Here is an 18,939-nt window from a genome sequence, read left to right as displayed (position 1 = left end):
TTTGCAAGAAGCAGCTCATGATCTGAGCCACAGTGAGCTCCAGGTCTTGTTTTTACTGACTGTATGGAGCTTCTCCATCTTTGGCTGCAAAGGACATAATCAATCTGATTTCGATATTGACCATCTGGTGACGTCCATGTGTAGAGTCGCCTCTTGTGCTGTTGGAAAAGAGTGTTTGCTATGATCAGCATGTTCTCTTGGCAAAACTCTATTAGCTTTTGTCCTGCTTCATTTTGTACACCAAGGCCATGCTTGCCTGTTATCCCGGTGATTTCTTGACTTCCTACTTTAGCATTCCAATCCCCTATGATGAAGAGGACATCTTTTTTTGGTGTTAGTTCTAGAAGGTGTTGTAGGTCTTCATAGAACCGATCAACCTCAGCTTCTTCGGCCTCAGTGGTTGGGGCATAGACTTGAATTACTGTGATGTTGAATGGTTTGCCTTGGATTCGTACTGAGATCATTCTATCATTTTTAAGATTGTACCCCAGTACTGCTTTTCCCACCCTTTTGTTGACTATGAGCGCTACTCCATTTCTTCTAAGGGATTCTTGCCCACAATAGTAGATATGATGGTCACCTGAATTAAATTCGCCCATGCCTGTCCATTTTAGTTCGCTGATTCCCAAGATGTCGATGTTCAATCTTGCCATCTCATGTTTGACCACCTCCAGCTTACCTTGATTCATTGATCTGACATTCCAGGTTCCTAAACAATATTGTTCTTTACAGCATCGGATTTTCTTTTCACCATTTCCCAATACGAGTGTCTTAATGCTTGTTAATCAAATGTGCGTTATTGACCGAAACAGTGAATTTGACTGGAGAAATGTTGGGTTAGAGAAGACTGAAATGGTCTGTAAGCCTGAGTAGTACCATTCAAGAGAGACTATACAGCCAGGATATGACTAACTTGCACCAGTTATTTTGGGATAAATCTGTGAATCATATAGATGTTTTTGTACAAGTTACTGCAGAACGTAGGCCTTGTTTGATAACATCTGTAAGCAATAGTCTAGTAACATCATACTCTGGCTGGTTTGATGCTGAATGTAAAGCAGCTAAGAAAGACCTGACTAGGAAAATAAGGGAATCACGTAGGAAACAATCAGAGGAATCCCTTGGAATCCTTATTAAATGCAGGTCAGATTATAAAAGACTGCTTAAAAACAAGAAAGGAAAATACACAAATATCTAATGGCAGGAACTAGGTCTGGCAGTATCAGAACATAAGATACATTTTGGGAACTTGTCTCCCAGGATTTAAATGAGGTAATTTCTACACAGGATGCCTCAATCCCAGCTCAGACTTGGGTTAATTACATCTCTAATATATTTGGTGCCCAGTTTTGGCAACCATGTGAGGCAGCAGAGAAACAAGATCTCTCTAATTCACCAGAGTGACAACCAGTCACCTGCAGTGAGATAAAGAGTCTTATTGCATGTCTAAACCTGAAGAAAGCTCCTGGAGAAGATATGATTCCTCCAGAGCTGTATAAAGAATACTTAGAGTGGTGGACACCAATTCTTGCAGGTTTATTCACTGAAATAACTCTGGACTAATGCCCCCCAGATGGAAATTGAGTATTATCTTCCCAATTTATAAGAAAGGCGATAGGAACGAACCACAGAACTACCGGCCAATCAGTTTGCTAGATATTTCTTCAAAGTTATATGCACAATTTCTATTTCAAAAATTACTAGACTGGCTACATGAATCAAGTTATGCATGAAGAACAAGCTGGCTTTAGAAGTGGTTACAGCGCTATCAATGTTTTACATTAAATTACTTAATAAGGAAATATACTAAGGACTTTAAGAAACACTTCTATGTAGCTTTTATTGATCTTTCAGCTACCTTTGATTCTATTAATAGAAATAGATTGTGGGGAAAATTGCAAAGCTCTAAGAACGATGGTAGACTCCTGATATTGACACAGGAATTGTATACTAATACAGAAATGAGGTTAGTTGGTTTGAATGGCTCTTTAACAGAAGCTTTCAAAACAACGCGGAGAGTAAAACAAAGGTGCCTCTTGGCTCCCACCCTTTTCAATATTTATGCTAATGATCTGGTACCACATTTAGCACAGGCACACTCTCCTTCCCCAGCAATCATGAATAGAAAGATTTTTATCCTGATGTATGCAGATGATGTAGCACTTATCTCTCTCTCCTGTTTGGGCTTGAAAAATCATCTAGATGCATTCAGTGCCTACTGCAAACTTGAAGACTTGTCAATAAACTATTCTAAGACTATAGTTCTTAGCAGTCATAGTCCTAGGCACAGATGGCTTTTGGACCAACATGTGATTGAACAAACTGGCTCATTTAGATATTTGGGCATTCTTTTCAGTGAGTCTCCCTTATGGAAAGGGCATAGGGAGGCAGTGAAACTGAAGGCACAGAAAACCATAGGCGCTCTAATGAAGCTATTATAAAAAGGGGGACAACTGATTGAGCCTTCCCTAAAAATCTTCAATAGGAAGGTGATAATACAAATGCTTTATGGGGCTGAAATTTGAGGATTTGACAGCCCCACCATAAATGTCTTGGAAATTGTGTAGAACAATTCCTTTTGAAAACTTTTCTCTCTTCCATCCACAACTCCTGCAGCTTTTTTGCACACAGGATCTGGATGGCCATCAATTAGGACAAGAATACATTGTGTTCAGCTGAGATATTTTAAACGAATTGCTACCCTTCCAAATGAATGCTTTCCAATTTTGTGTTTTCTTGAATTGAATAATAATAATTATTGGAAGTCAATGTTTCAAAAACTGTTATGTAGCTATTATTTTCCTGGGCTGAATTCAGCCTTTGCTATGGATAAAAGACAACCAAGGGACTGGCTATATTGGATAGATTCTTGGAGGGATCTGTAACTAATTAAGAGCTCTAAATTCTCCCAGTGGTTCCCTTTTGAAAACAGAACATTTCAGAGCCAGCTATTTGTCCAAATTGAGACCGCCTTCCCTAAGAAATGCCTTTATTGAGCTGCAATTTCAAGTTATGGCAACTGCGGTACTGAATGGACGATACAATAAGGTACCTTTTGAACGTAGATTATGTATCTGTGGTCAATATCAAATGGAAGACATTGTTCATTATATGCTAATCTGCCCTCTATATATGGACCCAAGGAAGAGATTCTTGAAACCCTTATTAACATATGGATTTAGGAATGCCCTTGCAGAAATGGTTCATTTTCTCTTGAGCAACGTTAATTGTTATGTGACACACAATGTGGCCCTGTTTGCTGTGGCAGCAAAAAAGATTAGGAAGAGCGAATTAGACAAAATTGCTGTACATTGCTTTGGAGTCTCAAAGTGTTAAGTTAAAGCTGAATTAAGCCTAAAGTAAATTTTAATCCATCTATACTATTTTGTAACGTTTGAAACCTTTGTATTTCTGTATATATACACACATTTCTTTTTTGATGTATTTGTCATGGCCTTTGGCTAGCACAATAAGCTTTGAACATATATATATATATATATATGAGAGGAACAAGACAGAGATCCTGGTTTGGATGTAATGGTAAAGAAACCATGGGTGGAGTTCATTGGTTTGTCTAGCTTCTCTCACTGGCAGAAGCCAAGTGGGAGCGATCAAGCAGTATGCATCAGCATACTTTCTTGTTCACAATAAGCCAGGATTCTCAGAATTCTGCTGCACTGTGACAAGGGATGTCACGAGCGTCCGTGGGGGGCGGGGGTAGTGTGGTACAGCCCAATGGACCCCCACACACACTTGCCCTCCTGAACCCTGCTCGGACCCCGCTCATCAAGCGCCCTGTGCCTCCGTAAGTGCCCAGCAGCTGTCTGCCCTTGTAGCGAGGTGCCATTTTGTGCAACAATGGCTTGGGCCAGGAAGGTAATGTTGTGTAAATGGCCCCTTTATGGCCACCAATGATGCAGCATTACCTTTCTGGAAGAGCCCGAGCCACCATTGTGCGGGCGGTTTGCTACAAGGGCAGATGGCCCCACGGCTTCGCCAGGCGGTCTCTGGGTTGTCGAGAAGCTTGCATGGGGCTGTGAAAAGGGGCAGGCGGCAGCTCGGCGAACACATGATGAAGCCAGATGTGGGTGAGTCTGTCCTTCCCTGACATCTAAATGGAGCCAGTTTCTAGTTTGGTCTTCAGATTACAAAGAACGTTTATATACTTGTAGGTTTTGTAGCAATCAACTGAATTTTTTCCTTGGAGCATTATTCATGGACCTTCCTGACACTTTTAAGCAAGGTCTTCTCCTCTTAAAAAATTCAGCCATAGTTTTCTTCTTTTAAACATCTATATTATAACAGAATGCACAGGGGAGAATAGTCATGTATGACAGTCAGTGGCATGGGTTCAACAAACTTCTTTTGAAATAAACTGACCCTGAACTATTACTGACATACGGTACACATGTTGTTGTTGTTCAGTCGTTAAGTTGTGTCCGACTCTTCGTGACCCCATGGACCATAGCATGCCAGGCCTTCCTGTCCTCCGCTCTCTCCCGGAGTGCGCTCAAGTTCATGGTGCACATACAATATACCACATCCTGAGATAAAATTATCCACCCCCTCCCCCACAACACATCTCAGGTATTTTCCTGTCAGAGGAGGGAAGGTGTGACATTCAAAAACAGTTTTTCAAATGTTCATGTGCCATTTGCACAAGACAAAAGAAATGCCCAGAAACATTGGGAATGGGAGGGATTTAAATATCAGGCTTTGAAATGTCAGGATTCAGCATCAACCCTGCCTGCCATACTACTCAAATGCAAAGAGGGTGCTTCACATAAAAAGTTTTATTAAAAAAATACAGACCAGCTGATAGGAACTGTCAACCACAGGGATGGTACAATTTAGCATTTTAGTTTGTCGCATCATCCCTTTGAAGAGGAATGACCTGAATCTCTTTGGCTATCCGTTCTGCTATTACTTGGCTATTTGCAGCAATTATTCTTCTGGACATCAAATCAAATGGCCCTCCTAGAAAAAGCACACACACAAAGAAGTACAATTGGTTTATAGCCTTAAATCTGCCCTAATATTATGAAGTAAATCAAGACAGAAGGGGTTGTACCCAACTGTGTCCCCCTGATCAAGAGGGGGAGGCAGTTGCACTAGCAGGAAGGAGCAAAGCAGAACCTCACGGGCCGTGTGCACGGGCTGTGCACACCAGCATGCTCACTTACGATGGCATCCAAACACAACCAATGATGCATTTTCACAGTAACATGGAAAAGCCCGTATGATAAATTGAGGTAGTAGCCATATTAGTCGGGTGTGTCTTTCAGGACAAAAAAAGTGGATGTAATCCAGAAATTAGAGGGTGTAATCCAGCAGAAATCAGATGCACTAATGCTGTTATCCCATTGAGTGGAACACGGTGAAATGCTCAAGTCTCACCTAACGTTCTCTAGACAGTGCTCTTTATATTTAGCTAGTTGGCAATTGTTAACTGCACACAAATAATACACTTCTTTCAGTTAAGGAAACAAAGAGAAACTGGTCAGGTTATGTTTCTGACATATTTTACCGGAAACGTCTAGAAGCACTCCGCCTGCTTCGGTAATAATAATTCCAGCTCCTGCCATATCCCAGCAATGAATCCCCATCTCATAATAGGCATCTACTCCTCCTGTTGCCACCAGGCACATATTGACGGCCGCTGTCCCAACAGCTCTAATCCTAAAACAGATCATGTACATTAATGCCATGAGAATTAACACCCACAGTCTTACGGTGAGACATTTACAGCAATCGCCAGTCATTTGGAATGCAAAAATGCAGATGCAAAGTTTGTTGCATATAAGTCCTACTGACTTCTTTGAGCATTACATACAACAGTCTGGGGTTGAACTAAACACTGAGAACCAGTGTGGTGCTGTGGTTAGTGTGTTGGATTTGTGAGACCCAGGTTCAAGTCCCCACTCAGCCACGAAGCTCACCGAGTGACTCTGAGCAAGTCACTGACTCTTAATGCTCCTTCACACTGGGCTTTTATCCTGCGATTGAGATTGCTCCTTCACGGAAGCTTGCGGGCTCTGTACACGATGCAGTGCTCATTCCAGGCATCTCCTGCACTAAATGCCCTTTGTTCCGTGTTTAAATAGCTTGCAGATAATGAGCTATCAAATTACCCCGTTGTGTTCCGCTTCAGTTCCCTCTGTCAAAAGTTAAAGCCGCAAGAGGAGTGAGGTCAATGAAAGATAATGGAAGACTCAGATATGGGGAGGAGGAGGGTGGAAGGGGAGGGGGGAAGGGGAGCTCGTGTAAATAGCGTCCGTTGTGATCCTGCATTGAAAACGGGACCAGAAAGCCCTGTTTTAAATGCAGGATTTTAGGCTGGTGTAGAGATGCCCTTAGTATAGTATTCTTAGTGGTATATAATTAGGTTCATGCTAGGAGAGGCACTCCATCAGGTATTATGGTCCCAAGCTGTGTAAGGCTTTATAGGTCAAAATCAGCACCTTGAATCAGGTTTGGAAACACCCAGGCAGCCAGTGAAAGTGGGCCAGAATGTTCAGACCTTCTGGGCAGCATAGACAGAGAGCCTTGAATATTGTTTCTTGGCCTTCTGGCTAAGATCAAGTGACCTTTGAATAACATGCCTTTGTGGAATTTATAGTTGGGATGTACAGCCCAGAACATCCAGGTAGCCTCACTTAAGAACTGTTATAAATGTTGACCTTCTCTCTCTTGCCCTGCCTTCCCAGGTCATCCCATTGAGGATTTTGTCCATTATATGTTTTTGCTACTGTTTGAAACTTTAAAAAAGAGAAACACATTAAATAATTTTGAAAATAAATAGCAATCATTTTAAAATCCAATTTGTTTACAAAATTGAGACGTTCAGTTGATGTCATGTGGACCTCATATTGTCATTCATGAACAGCTTACTACACTGTCAGAAGCAGGGACTTCCCTGCAGTAACATCCTCCCCAGTCACATCTCCTACACTAATAGCTTCTCTGTCGCTACCTCCCCACAACTCCTAGCCCTCTTTATTTTGTTTCTTGGTTCAGCACTACCACCCATATCTGGAGTAGGGGCAACACAGGAGGATGGCTATAGTCAAAGTTCTTTCCACTGTGAACACCCCTTTTCTGATCGGAGCAAGTGCTTGTCTTCTGCTCACACTGTGTGGGACAACATACAGTCAGTCCTTCAGCCAGTATACTAGACTGGGATGTCCTCATCCAGGCTCTCACGTTGGATGGAAAAGGGAATAGAGGCTTACCTATAGTTTCTGGGGATGTTTTTGGTGTGCTTATGTGCCAAATCTTACAAGGAAGTGCCAAGAAGGCAGCAAATAAAACAGAACCAAGGAAGATGTCATACCCATGAATAGGAATGCTGAGGAGTCTTTGCATGTTAGAAAGAACCATTTTCAAAACTTCTGGATCACGGCTCGATCCCAGCTCTGACACCAAGAGTGCTTTTGTAATATCTGCAAAAATGAAAAAATAGAAAACATAAATCAAGCCTACCTATTATATTCATTTACATTTGGTTGGCGTTCAAAGAGAGCAAAGCCAGTATTTAAGACAGGCACTAACAAAAAGCACAAAGCACACCACTATTTTGCATGGAGGTGTTGAGTAGTGGCCTTCCCTGCCCACAGACTTATCTGGATTTACATAGTGCCCTTCAGCAAACCTTTGGCTTCTAACAAGATCTAAAGCACAGTACAAGGCTGATTTAACAGGCTCTGACCAAGGGCCAACCCTACTGTATCAACCTTACCAAAGGGAGCAAGATTGTGTTCCACAAGGCTCTGCCCCCCGCCCTTGTCTCCTGGCCTGAACACTGTGCCTGGATGCCTATGAACATACATTAAATGGGTAATTAAGCTACTGTGGAAGCACTTGCTACATGTTGTTCCTATTAATCATCTATTTAATAATACGGCAAACCAATGAACAAGCATTTAACTGAATGAACCTACAGGCAGCACTCAAAAAATAAAAATAAAACGCAGGTAACCTGTCTGAAACATGGCCAAAAGGTGCCAGACAGACTGAGTCAGCATTAAATCTGCTGGTTAGTGTGTTTGTCAAATGCAGTGCAGAGGCAAGAGGAGACCAGGCCAGCTTGCCAAGAGAAAAGCCAGGATGACCCCTGTTTTAAGGTACATCTGTATGCACCCTTTGAAGTTTCTGAACACTGAGAGTATGGTATGGGCAACTGTTCAGTGAGAAGAAGAGTCATGCTATTCACACACTTCTCTGGCTGAAGACACCCAGGTGAAAAACTCTATTCTAATACCATTTGAAATGCTGTGGATTAAAATACACTTGGGTGTTTGCATCCTTCAGTCTATCACCTTCTCCTCCAGTTTGTAAAGTCATACTGCTATATAAATACAGAAGAAGTCTGTGAGAGATCGGTGAAGGAGCACATGGAGAGGAAGTTGGCATGGGAAGAGAGCCCAGAGCAGGAAGGGCTGTGGTGGATCAACAAGCCTAGCAAGAGAAGAGAGTTTGATTAGTTATAATCAAGGGAGGCTAAGTAAGAGAGGGGCATAGCTAGTGGATGGAGGAGTTAAAGAGGGGAGAGTGTGGCACAGGAAACGGAAGAGTCTGAGGTGGAAATGGATGAGGGAAAGTGAGAAAGCAGAGCAGGAACTGGAAGCAGAGTGGGAGCTCGAAAGAGGGAACACCCCCAGCCTGAGGCTTGGCACCAGCTAGAGAGGCTTGGCACCAGCTAGGGCGGGATGCAGAGACTAGCTAGGCCTGCACTGGTAGATGAAAGTGAAGAGGAGGCTTTGTTTCCAGGCTAGGAGTTTGAAGTACTAAAAGGAGGCTGTTTGGCAGGGGAAATAAGGCAGAAAATGGCCCAGAGATTAAGGGAGCAGAAGAATTCTGAACTATAAAGGCCAGGACCTAGCTAATGGGATAATGCATGGGTGGGCAACTTGTGGCCCTCTATATCTTGTTGGACTGCAACTCCTAGCCAGTATAGCCAATGGTGAGGGATCATGGGAGTTGCAGTTCAACGACATCTGGAGGAACACAAGTTGCCAACCCCTGGGATAATGGGTGAAGTAATCACTGTGATACTGTAAGACGGTACAATAAAACTGATACATTCTGTTTCCTAACTTGTTTGAGGAAGAGATTATGGAACCCTAGGATGTAGAGTTGCCTCAAGTGAGCTCTGAGATGACAAAGCCTTACCACGTTGTTGTGATACTTGGAGTTTTTGTCCATTACAAAATGCTCCTTTTCCTTTCCTGCCAGTATACATTTTGTCTTCTATAGAGCTATACACAATTCCAAATTCCATCTGCAACCAATAAAATAAAACATTTTATTTCACACACACACACATTTACATTCTGTAACAGGATGCAATGGAAGCATTTCTGAATGTTAGAATGAAAACAAGAAGTTACCTTTTTCTTTACAACAAAGCCAATTGAAACTGCTACAAAGGGAAACCTTCAGAATGAAAGAGAGAAGCATATTGCACATGTAAGCTCAAAGCCATGTTAATAGTTAGAAAAGTCAGCACTTATACAACTGTAATTAGAGAAATAAGACTTGGGGAAAATTTTAACTAGCCACACCAGTCCTAACCAAGTACAAGCTAGAAAACAAGAACTAACAAGTGTATCCCACAACACAGCTCAAAGAGCATACGCTGATTACAGAGAAACAGGACATTGAAATATTGCTTCCCCAGTATATGTAGGGCTAAGAGAAAGATGTAAAAACATACCTGTGTACAAAGTTAGTAGTTCCATCAATAGGGTCAATAATCCAAGTGGGATTATTCGTCAAGGTACTTCCTGCACCAGCTGCAACAGATTCTTCTCCAATAAAGCTAGAGCAAATATAGATTGTTTTTTTTTTAAGTGTGTATTTACACCTGATATATGTAGATCACCACAAATTCAAAAACCATCACTCATCCAGCAAACCATTTCTGGAACATCTCGATTTCCTTGAACCGAATTAAATGTATGCAATGGAAATGTATAAATTTAAAGATCTTGCCAGATCAGACGAAAAGGTCCACTTAGTCCAGCATTCTGAACTTAGCAGGATGTTGTCCTGGCAGACGACAGAGGCCTGCCTGAAGCCTCTGAAAAGCCCACAAGAAGGGCATGAATGCAATAGCATTCTGCACAGATGACTCCTAGCAACTGATATTCAGTTGCACCGTGCCTCTCAACTGGGAGTTCTATACAGAAACCAAGGCAAATAGCTATCGATGCCATCAATGAAAGCCATTGATGGCCCTGTAGGCCCCTTCCAACCCTACTATTCTATGATTCTATGATCTTTCATGAATTGTAAATCTATCTAAGCCAGTGGCCATCACCAGAGTGAATTCCACGAGTGGGATTAATTCCACCAGATATTTACGCATTTTGTGAAAGTGTACTTTCTACTATACGTCTATTATATATAGAACTTTGTACCTCCATAGATTCTACAATGACTCCAAACAAGCAAAAACTTTGTTTGCTTACAATCAAGTTCTCAGGTAAGCAATCTGCTCTGAAAGAGGTAAGGAGGACTTGAAATTTCAACACCTTAACAAGTATCCTTACTAAATCAGAATGCTTTGAGACAGGGCTCCTAGCACTACTAATTAGAAGGCATTGTGCAGCTATTCAGTCTTTCTTCTCCTTAGTGGATTTTCTGCAGTAATAGATAAAAACGGAAGAGGCAGTGGGAAAAATTGGAAGTTTACAAGTGGAAGATGAACTTGCCCAGGCCCCCTGTAAAATTCTGTGAATGTGGCAGGGTGATGCCAATACAAAAGCTTTGTCTGGAAGCACCTTAAGACCGTACATTGGAGAGGTAGATCTTACAATGGACACATAACACAGGAGAACTTGGTAAATTAAAGAGAGTCCTTTCTGCCCACAACTGTTATTTAGCATCCGGTATCCTCACCTTTATAAGACAACATGTCAAGAGCCTACAAAGGGTTCTTCAAGCTTACAATGGGTCCTAAAACTGGGATATGTCAGATTTATCTTGCACATCACCACAAGCAGTGGCCAAAGGGGGCTATAAGATGATCGGCTAGATTTGCCAGAGTAGGTCAGATGTTAAGGCATGAGCCCTATAAAATGTTTGGATCTGGCTTGCTTTTTGGTCTGAGGAACAAGATTACTGGGTGCTTACCACAGAATATAAAGTTGGAGGGGGCCATGTAAGGCACCTAATCCAACCCCCTGCTTGATACAGAAATCCAGAGCCAGAACATCCCCCACAGATGGCCACCCAACCACTGCTTGAAGACCTCAGCTTACTGCCATTCCCTAACACAGACTCACCTTGCATCTACCTTGCCATGCTATAATCTCTCCCAACATGATCACTCCCTTTTTCATGCCATATAACACCTATAACTGTGCCTGACAATTAAATAACCCATGACACAGATCTATACGCTCAACACTGCAGTAATGGATGAATGGTGTCTGCCCTTCCCTCTACTTTTTTTTAGGATCACCAGCCCCTGTCTCAGCAGGCAACTGATGATCCCTCTTCCTTTCTGTCTTGCAACATACACAGAATAGCTGTTTGAATAACATCTCATCTTCCTGCGTGTGTGTAACTGAACAGTGTACCATTCTGATTAGACCACTACTTACCTAAAGCAACCAACTTCTATTGGTACTTTCATCTGCAAATGACCAAGACTTAGCTGTGCCTAGGGCAAAACAGGGTTTCTGCTTGGGTACTTGGCCTAGCCAAGCAGCAACCACATCACTGTAATGTCTCTCTGTCGGACTAGCTGCTTCTTTACATAGTCTGACTAGCTAAACAGCTTGTTATTCACATATCCTGCCATTCCTTTCCCTTGTCTTCTACCACCATCACTCTTCCTTGCCATTTTGCCAGGAAGAAAAAGCCCCTTATGCAATTGCCTACAATAGGCGTGGACAGTATATGGCCCACGGGCTTTCTTTGGCCCACAGAAGTCTCCCCTGTGGCCTGTGGATGCCCTATCCCCCACAATTCTCCTGTCTGCACCTCTCCATCTCGGTATTTTCCCCCTTTTGGGGCCTAAAATAGACTTTTTGCTGCTTTAGCCCACTCACCTTTATGGTTTCTCTCTGAATAGCAGCAATGAGAAGGAGACCACAGAGTATGTAGGGTAAGAGCATATTAAGCCACTCTATCCTACTGTATTCCATGGTTTCTCCCCAGAAGAGAAAAGGTGGCTGCTCTAGTCCACCCAACTCTATGGCTTCCCTCTCGGTAATGTTGTCAGAAAGAAGCCACAAAGTAAGTGTGTGTGTGTGTGTGTGTGCGCGCGCGCATGTGCGCATGGGAGGGTGGGGGCACAGCAGCCACCTCTCCTAGCAAGGAGAGGAAGCCTTCTCTGCCCAGGGAGGGGAGGTTTAAGGCTGTCATCCCCGGAAGGGTGGTAAGATGGGAGAGTCTGTGTGCGGGAGAGAGAGTCTGTGTGTGACAGAGGCACTAGCCACTTTGTATGATTAAGCAGCCCACCATGGCTTAAATAAAGCCATAGTGGATTGCAGTCATTGTGTGAACCAGGTCAGTGAGTGGGGTGGGGAGGCTATGTGTGTGTTTGTACGTTGGGGCTTTAACCTCACTCCCATCCCAGCAGTGTGTGTGAGGCCCTCGGCTGCCCACCCCACCTCACGCAGCACTAGGGCTGTATCAGTTGCCCAACCCTGGCCTTGAACTTGAAATTGTGTTATTCCCCCTTCTCCCATCTTTACCTAACTGGAAGTGGAGTGTGACAGTGGAGATTATGCAGGCCAAATGCAACTTTAAAACATACAGAAACCAACATTATTTAATGTGCAGACGTCTGTATTTCATTTTGAGCCATCAAGTTCAAAAAATGAGATACTTGTATTTCAGGCATATCTCTCCTCTTGCCACTGATAATAAAACTGAAAGTCTAAAATATGCTGTACCTGTGAGATGGATATTTTTCTTTTAGAGAAGAAATAATCATATTTTCCACTTTTTGATCCGTAACTGTCACTAGATCTGCTGGAGAGCTTTTAATCATGACATCTATCTCTTTTGTCAGTGCCTCTCGGATTACCTATAAAGAAAATTAGGTATATGAGTTGTTTTTGAAGAACATGAGTTAATGAACGTGATAAGGGAGTTAGATTTATCAGTTTAAAACAGATTTTAAACAGATTTTATTTTTTGTGTTTGCTCTGGAAATCCCTGTTCTCTTCATACTATGTAGTACTAGGTAGACGTACAAGCTTCTTCCAACACATATTTTTCACAATAAAGAATAATACGTTTATGTAGATCCAAGTAAGTTATACCTACCTCTCCAGCTTTTCTTGCTAAAGCCACTGCAAAGTCCATGCATTCTTGCCAAGGATCGGCCATCTTTATCTATGTAAAAGGCCATATTTCACCAATTTATACATGTTAAAAGATCATACATTACAGTACTGATGCTGTGATAAAAATTATGACATTTGCTAAATCCTCAGTTTCAGCTTATTCACCTCCATATTCTTGACTTCAAATTGTTAGTTTATTTTATTTTTATTGTGGTTTTATACACATGTTGAGTTGATAGGCAAATGAAAGTTAGCATTCCCCTCCTGGTACTTTGCCATGCTGCAGCTTTGACGACAAGAAACTTTAGGCTTTAAAAAAAAATCTTCTTTCATTATCAAGGCTGAAATCTCACATATACCTATTTGGGAGTAAATCCCACTGAATGTGGAACTTCCTATATATGTTTACTCAAAGGTATCAGACTGGAAATGCTGTGGACATATATACTCTTAAAGGCTTCAAGCAGAAAAAGTAAGAATATGTCTGATCTTTCATTTTTGAGCAAGATTTTGGAGTGGGTGATAGCTTCTCAAATCCAGGAGTTTTGGACAATAAAGATTAGTAGAGAATACTGGGCTAGATGCTAGGGAAAGTGGAAGGCAAAAGGAAGAGGGGCCGACCAAGGGCAAGGTGGATGGATGATATTCTAGAGGTGACGGGCTCGACCTTGGGGGAGCTGGGGGTGGCAACGGCTGACAGGAAGCCCTGGCGTGGGCTGGTCCATGAAGTCACGAAGAGTCGGAAGCGACTGACCGAATAAACAACAAAAACTGGGCTAGATGGACAAATAATCTGACTTGGTATAAAACAGCTTCCTATGTATTTATGAATAAACATGATAAACATATTGGCAGTATATATGATTAAGATCAGGGTACAACTTACAAAAACACAAGTTTTCCAGACAAAAAAGGATTTTTCAATATGGTAACTGGCTAATAATACTAAATTACTTTACCACCCTGAGCTAAAATTCTGAACTGAATCTCCACTATATAATTAGGGGTTCATTTCTATTCCATAGGTGTTTTTTTTTTTAAGAGACCAGTGTTTACAAGGAGTGGTGAATTATTTCAACTGCTAGGAAACAAGAGATCCATTTGCTGTGGGAGCAGGTTACTAAAAGTAGCAAATCAAATTGGGAGGCTGCTTGTTTTAATAATAAAGAAGAGAAAGAGATGAAGCTCTAATTTATAACATGAAATTACTATTACCAAAATACATAACTAATGCATAATAAAGAACAGATCAGAGTACAAGCCTAGAGGTAAGATAAACTGAAAAACAGCTTTTATTCCCCCCGCCCCCAGAACTAAAAAAATACACCAGAACTTCTAAAAAGTTAATGCTGTCCAGTCCTAAGAGATTAAATGCATTCACTTGGATCCTAAACCCCCTTAAGCACAACTCTACTCATGGGATGCTCCTGCTGAGGGAAGTGGATGAGGGAATTTTTTTTTAATTCCTCATTGCTCATGAAGCTCCTGTGCCACTGAAAAATCTGCTCCGGGGGCTTGGAGACCTTCCAGAACAGCATGGGATGTGGCACTGGTGTTGCAGGGGAAAGAAGAAATAGGTGAAAATAATCTCCACTGGATCTGAGTCCCTTCTGTGAATGGAAGGGGCCTTTCTGTTCATGGAAGGGCAACTCAGTCAGGATTTATATCCTAGGAATCTGGAATACTGTTCAAGCCTCTCTCCTGTAAAATACATATTTTGCTGGATGTCTGCACATATAAACCTCACTTGTAAAATGAAAGCACTACATGGCTGCTTATTGTCTTCCTCGGTACAATGCTAGCAACTTCCATATTCTGTCGTCAGCTAACTATTTTGCAATGGTCTTGCTTAGTTGAAAAGCAGTAAGCACAACTAATCTTTGAATGCTAGTTTATAGGAGAAACAAGTATGATTAGGATGGCAGCTCAAATAAGGAGCTTATTTTCTTCTCTCCAAAGAATTACAAGGCTGAACTGCTCTGCTGTCACATTCTCTTGATCTCCATAAACCTCTTCATAGTGGAGGAAATTGTTTCTCTTCAACCCAGTGCAACACGCTGTTTTGTAACAGTGGGCTACACAGTGATTACATCATTTCCTGTTACGTTCTCAACCTGCATAACAGGCATTTGCAGAGCAAATATGCACTGCTGCCTAACTGCAGCAACAAATGTGCCTCGACACAAAAGCCTAGAACTGGCACTGACTAGCAATAAAAGCATGGTTGTTCAACATTTATATATGTAAGATAAAAGGTGACAGTGATGTATAAAGATTGTAGCCTTCTTGCCTATGGACCTGACTCTTTTACTATATCACACTGTAAAGCACTTGTGCATTGATGGCACTGTATGCATGCATGTATAAGTGAATAAAAAGTGGATAAATTGACAAAGAACAGATCAATGAACAATGATTACTCTGCATCCTAGAGTAATAAAGGAACTGGCAGAAGAACTCTCAGAACCGCTGTCTATTCTCTTTGAGAAATCATGGAGGACCGGGGAAGTGCCAGATGACTGGAGGAGGGCTAACGTTGTCCCTATCTTCAAAAAGGGTAAAAAGGAGGAACCTGGGAACTACAGACCAGTCAGTCTGACATCAATCCCTGGAAAAATTCTGGAGCAGATCATAAAGCAATCCATCTGGAAGCACCTTGACAACAATGCCGTGATTACTCGAAGCCAACATGGATTTGTCAAAAACAAGTCCTGCCAGACAAATCTGATCTCATTTTTTGATCAAGTCACCTCCCTTGTAGACCGTGGGAATGCTGTAGACATCATATACCTCGACTTCAGCAAAGCTTTCGACAAAGTGCCCCATGATATCCTGATGAGCAAACTTGCTCGAAGTGGGCTAGATGAAACAACGATCCAGTGGATCCACAGTTGGCTACAGAATCGGACTCAAAGAGTGCTTATCAATGGGACCTTCTCAAGCTGGGGAGAGGTAACGAGTGGGGTACCGCAGGGCTCAGTCCTGGGCCCAGTGCTCTTCAACATTTTTATTAATGATTTGGAGGAGGAGGTGCAGGGAATGCTGATCAAATTTGCAGATGACACAAAATTGGGAGGGATAGCTAATACTTTGGAAGACAGAAACAAAATTCAAAGTGATCTGGATAGACTGGAGTGCTGGGCAGAAAACAACAGAATGGCATTTAATAGGGACAAATGCCAAGTTCTGCACCTAGGAAAAAGAAACCAAATGCACAGTTACAAGATAGGGGATACGTGGCTCAACCACACTACGAGCGAGAAGGATCTTGGAATTGTCGTCGATCACAAGCTGAATATGAGCCAACAATGTGATGTGGCTGCAAAAAAGGCAAATGCTATTTTGGGCTGCATTCATAGAAGCATCGCTTCCAAATCCCGGGAAGTACTAGTTCCCCTCTACTCAGCACTGGTTAGGCCTCATCTGGAGTACTGTGTCCAGTTCTGGGCACCACACTTTAAGAAGGATGCAGACAAGCTGGAGAGGGTTCAAAGGAGGGCAACAAAGATGATCAGGGGACTGGAAACAAAGCCCTATGAAGAGAGACTGAAAGAACTGGGCATGTTTAGCCTTGAGAAGAGAAGACTGAGGGGAGATATGATAGCACTCTTCAAGTACTTGAAAGGTTGTCACAGAGAAGAAGGCCAGGATCTCTTCTTGATCATCCCAGAGTGCAGGACACGGAATAATGGGCTCAAGTTACAGGAAGCCAGATTCCGGCTGAACATCAGGAAAAACTTCCTGAGTGTCAGAGCAATACGGCAATGGAACCAATTACCTGGGGAGGTGGTGGGCTCTCCCACACTGGAGGCCTTCAAGACGAGGCTGGACAGCCATTTGTCAGGGATGCTCTGACTTGGATTCCTGCATTGAGCAGGGGGTTGGACTCGATGGCCTTGTAGGCCCCTTCCAACCCTACTATTCTATGATTCTATGATTCTATGATTACGCACGATGGCTAGGGATAACACATCTGTGTTCATAAGCAATATATTTTCCAGATCTTTCACATTTCCAGATAACCAATTTATAATGCTAAAAAATGGCAGTTTATATAAATTTGCTGAGGCTATCAGAGGGAAAGAAGCAGCAGCCCTTCTATTGGGTTTAAATCTAATTCCATTACCTGTTAAAATTTGCAACTAAAAATCTAGTGCCTAATTGCTTTCCCCCCTCCTTTTTCCCAAGCTTCTTTCCTTTTGTGATGTGTCTTTTAGATCAGGGGTGGACAGAAGGTAGATCTCTAGATGTTTTGGATTTCAACTCCCAAGCATGGCCAATGGTCAAGAATGCTGGGAGTCGAAATCCAAAATGTCTGAAGGTCTACTTTCTGCCCACCTGTTTTAGACTGCAACCCTGCAGGCAGGGAGTGTTTGATTTCTTATCTTTGTAAAAGGCTCTGGGAGCCTTTTTGACTGAAGGACAAGATAAAAAGTACTTGAAAGAATGAATATGTTGCGGAGGCCCAGCAAGTCTGTGGGCTGAATGGTTCATTTTCTTAGCGCTCAAATACCCAAATTCTCCTTCTAGAAAAATACAATCTTCCTCCATCCAGCTGAGCATGTCCATAGCAATAGTGAGCTGTGTGTGTAAAATGGCTGTGAGTGCCAGGGCTATCTAACAGCTAACATTTATTGATGAGGAACATAATCACCACCATCAACACCACCAAAGGATTAAAAAACATCTCTAGAGGTTCAGTACTCCCCCACCATGCCTCTCAGGCAAGGAAACATTTCTGCGACTTTTTGTAAAGGCTGTGCTCTCTCTCTACAGCAGCCTTCTCCAACCTCATGCCCTCCACGTGTTTTGGACATCAACTTCCATCAGTGGTAAGAGGAATGCTAAAAGGTGCAGTTCAAAACATGGGGAGGGCACCAGGTTGGGAAGGCCTGCTGTACAGCAATATCCCCATGCCTTCCTGGAGCTTTTAAATCTATGTCTTATCATCTTTTCTTTAGTTTTATGCTATATAAAAATGGTACGTACTAGTGAAGTTCCGCGAAACAGAGATACCCCATTTTATTCCTGGCGTTTCTGTGTTTAACGGAAATACCCAGGGAGGACGGAGAAGGGTTAAGTTTGGCTGCTTCTAACCAACGAGGATCTTTCCGTTCAAGGGCCGATCCCAAGCTTCATTTCAGCCAGGGCTCAGCTCTACAACATATATGTTGGGATACGAAGAAAGGGCCCCTGAGCGTGTGCAGAGTGCGTTCTCATCTGAGTGTTGCCAGCCAGGGGTGGGAGAGTACAAATAGTTGGGAGAGATAAGAGCAAGCTAGATGAGGATCTTCACAGGGGCAGGAAGGAGCAGCCACGCCAGGCCACGGGCTTACCGTTAGGATGTCGAGCTGCAGCAGCTACTTCCACTGCTGGCAAAGCCGGGTCGTGAGTCTGGTACGTGACGACATCAACAAGGCCCACTGCGCAGGCGCCAACGCGACTGAAGACTGTCCGCCGCCGTAGTAGGGCGAGTTCCGTTACTGCGTCTGGGCGGGGGAGGAGAGATGACAAAAAGCCGGCTCGCGCGACGCAGGCCCTATTGGCTCTCGCGCGTTCTGATGTTTGCGGGGGGCGGGCGAGGTCAGATTGCACATAGAGCTCGACGCTAGAGGCTGCCACGGAAGGGATTCGC

General features: G+C 42.8%; 1 protein-coding gene across 4 annotated transcripts; it reads right to left on the bottom strand.

Annotated features, from left to right (window-relative positions):
- Nucleotides 1–3,438: 3,438 nt before the first annotated feature.
- Nucleotides 3,439–18,726, bottom strand: IMPA1 (inositol monophosphatase 1). 4 transcript variants are annotated; one of them, XM_084849230.1, is made up of 9 exons: nt 18,641–18,726; nt 13,285–13,353; nt 12,909–13,042; nt 9,716–9,820; nt 9,390–9,435; nt 9,172–9,280; nt 7,334–7,442; nt 5,528–5,679; nt 3,439–4,977 (listed from the first exon to the last, which is right to left on the bottom strand). In XM_084849230.1, exons 2-9 carry the CDS (start codon nt 13,345–13,347, stop codon nt 4,859–4,861), a joined length of 837 nt encoding a protein of 278 aa, XP_084705356.1. In that variant the 5' UTR covers nt 13,348–13,353; nt 18,641–18,726; the 3' UTR covers nt 3,439–4,858. The 4 variants fall into 4 exon arrangements, with proteins under 4 accessions (XP_084705356.1, XP_084705359.1, XP_084705355.1 ...); XM_084849233.1 differs by lacking the exon at nt 13,285–13,353 and having other exon boundaries at nt 3,448–4,977; XM_084849229.1 differs by lacking the exons at nt 3,439–4,977; nt 5,528–5,679 and having other exon boundaries at nt 6,924–7,442.
- Between the last annotated feature and the right edge of the window lie 213 nt (nt 18,727–18,939).

The sequence above is a fragment of the Heloderma suspectum genome, chromosome 4 (genome assembly GCF_057233095.1).
Source record: "Heloderma suspectum isolate Gila_16-S chromosome 4, 16-S_ref, whole genome shotgun sequence".
Classification (NCBI taxonomy): domain Eukaryota; kingdom Metazoa; phylum Chordata; class Lepidosauria; order Squamata; family Helodermatidae; genus Heloderma; species Heloderma suspectum.
The sequence above is the reverse complement of the archived record's forward strand: the minus strand, read 5'-3'. Positions and strand labels throughout refer to the sequence as shown.

Excerpts from the sequence above, each read along its gene's own strand:
- IMPA1 (XM_084849229.1), bottom strand. The coding sequence starts at position 13,347 with ATGGCCGATCCTTGGCAAGAATGCATGGACTTTGCAGTGGCTTTAGCA. Across the intron at positions 9,281-9,389 it reads GCTTTGTTGTAAAGAAAAAG|ATGGAATTTGGAATTGTGTA; the intron begins GTAACTTCTTGT and ends TATTGGTTGCAG. Across the intron at positions 7,443-9,171 it reads CCAAGTATCACAACAACGTG|ATATTACAAAAGCACTCTTG; the intron begins GTAAGGCTTTGT and ends TCATTTTTGCAG.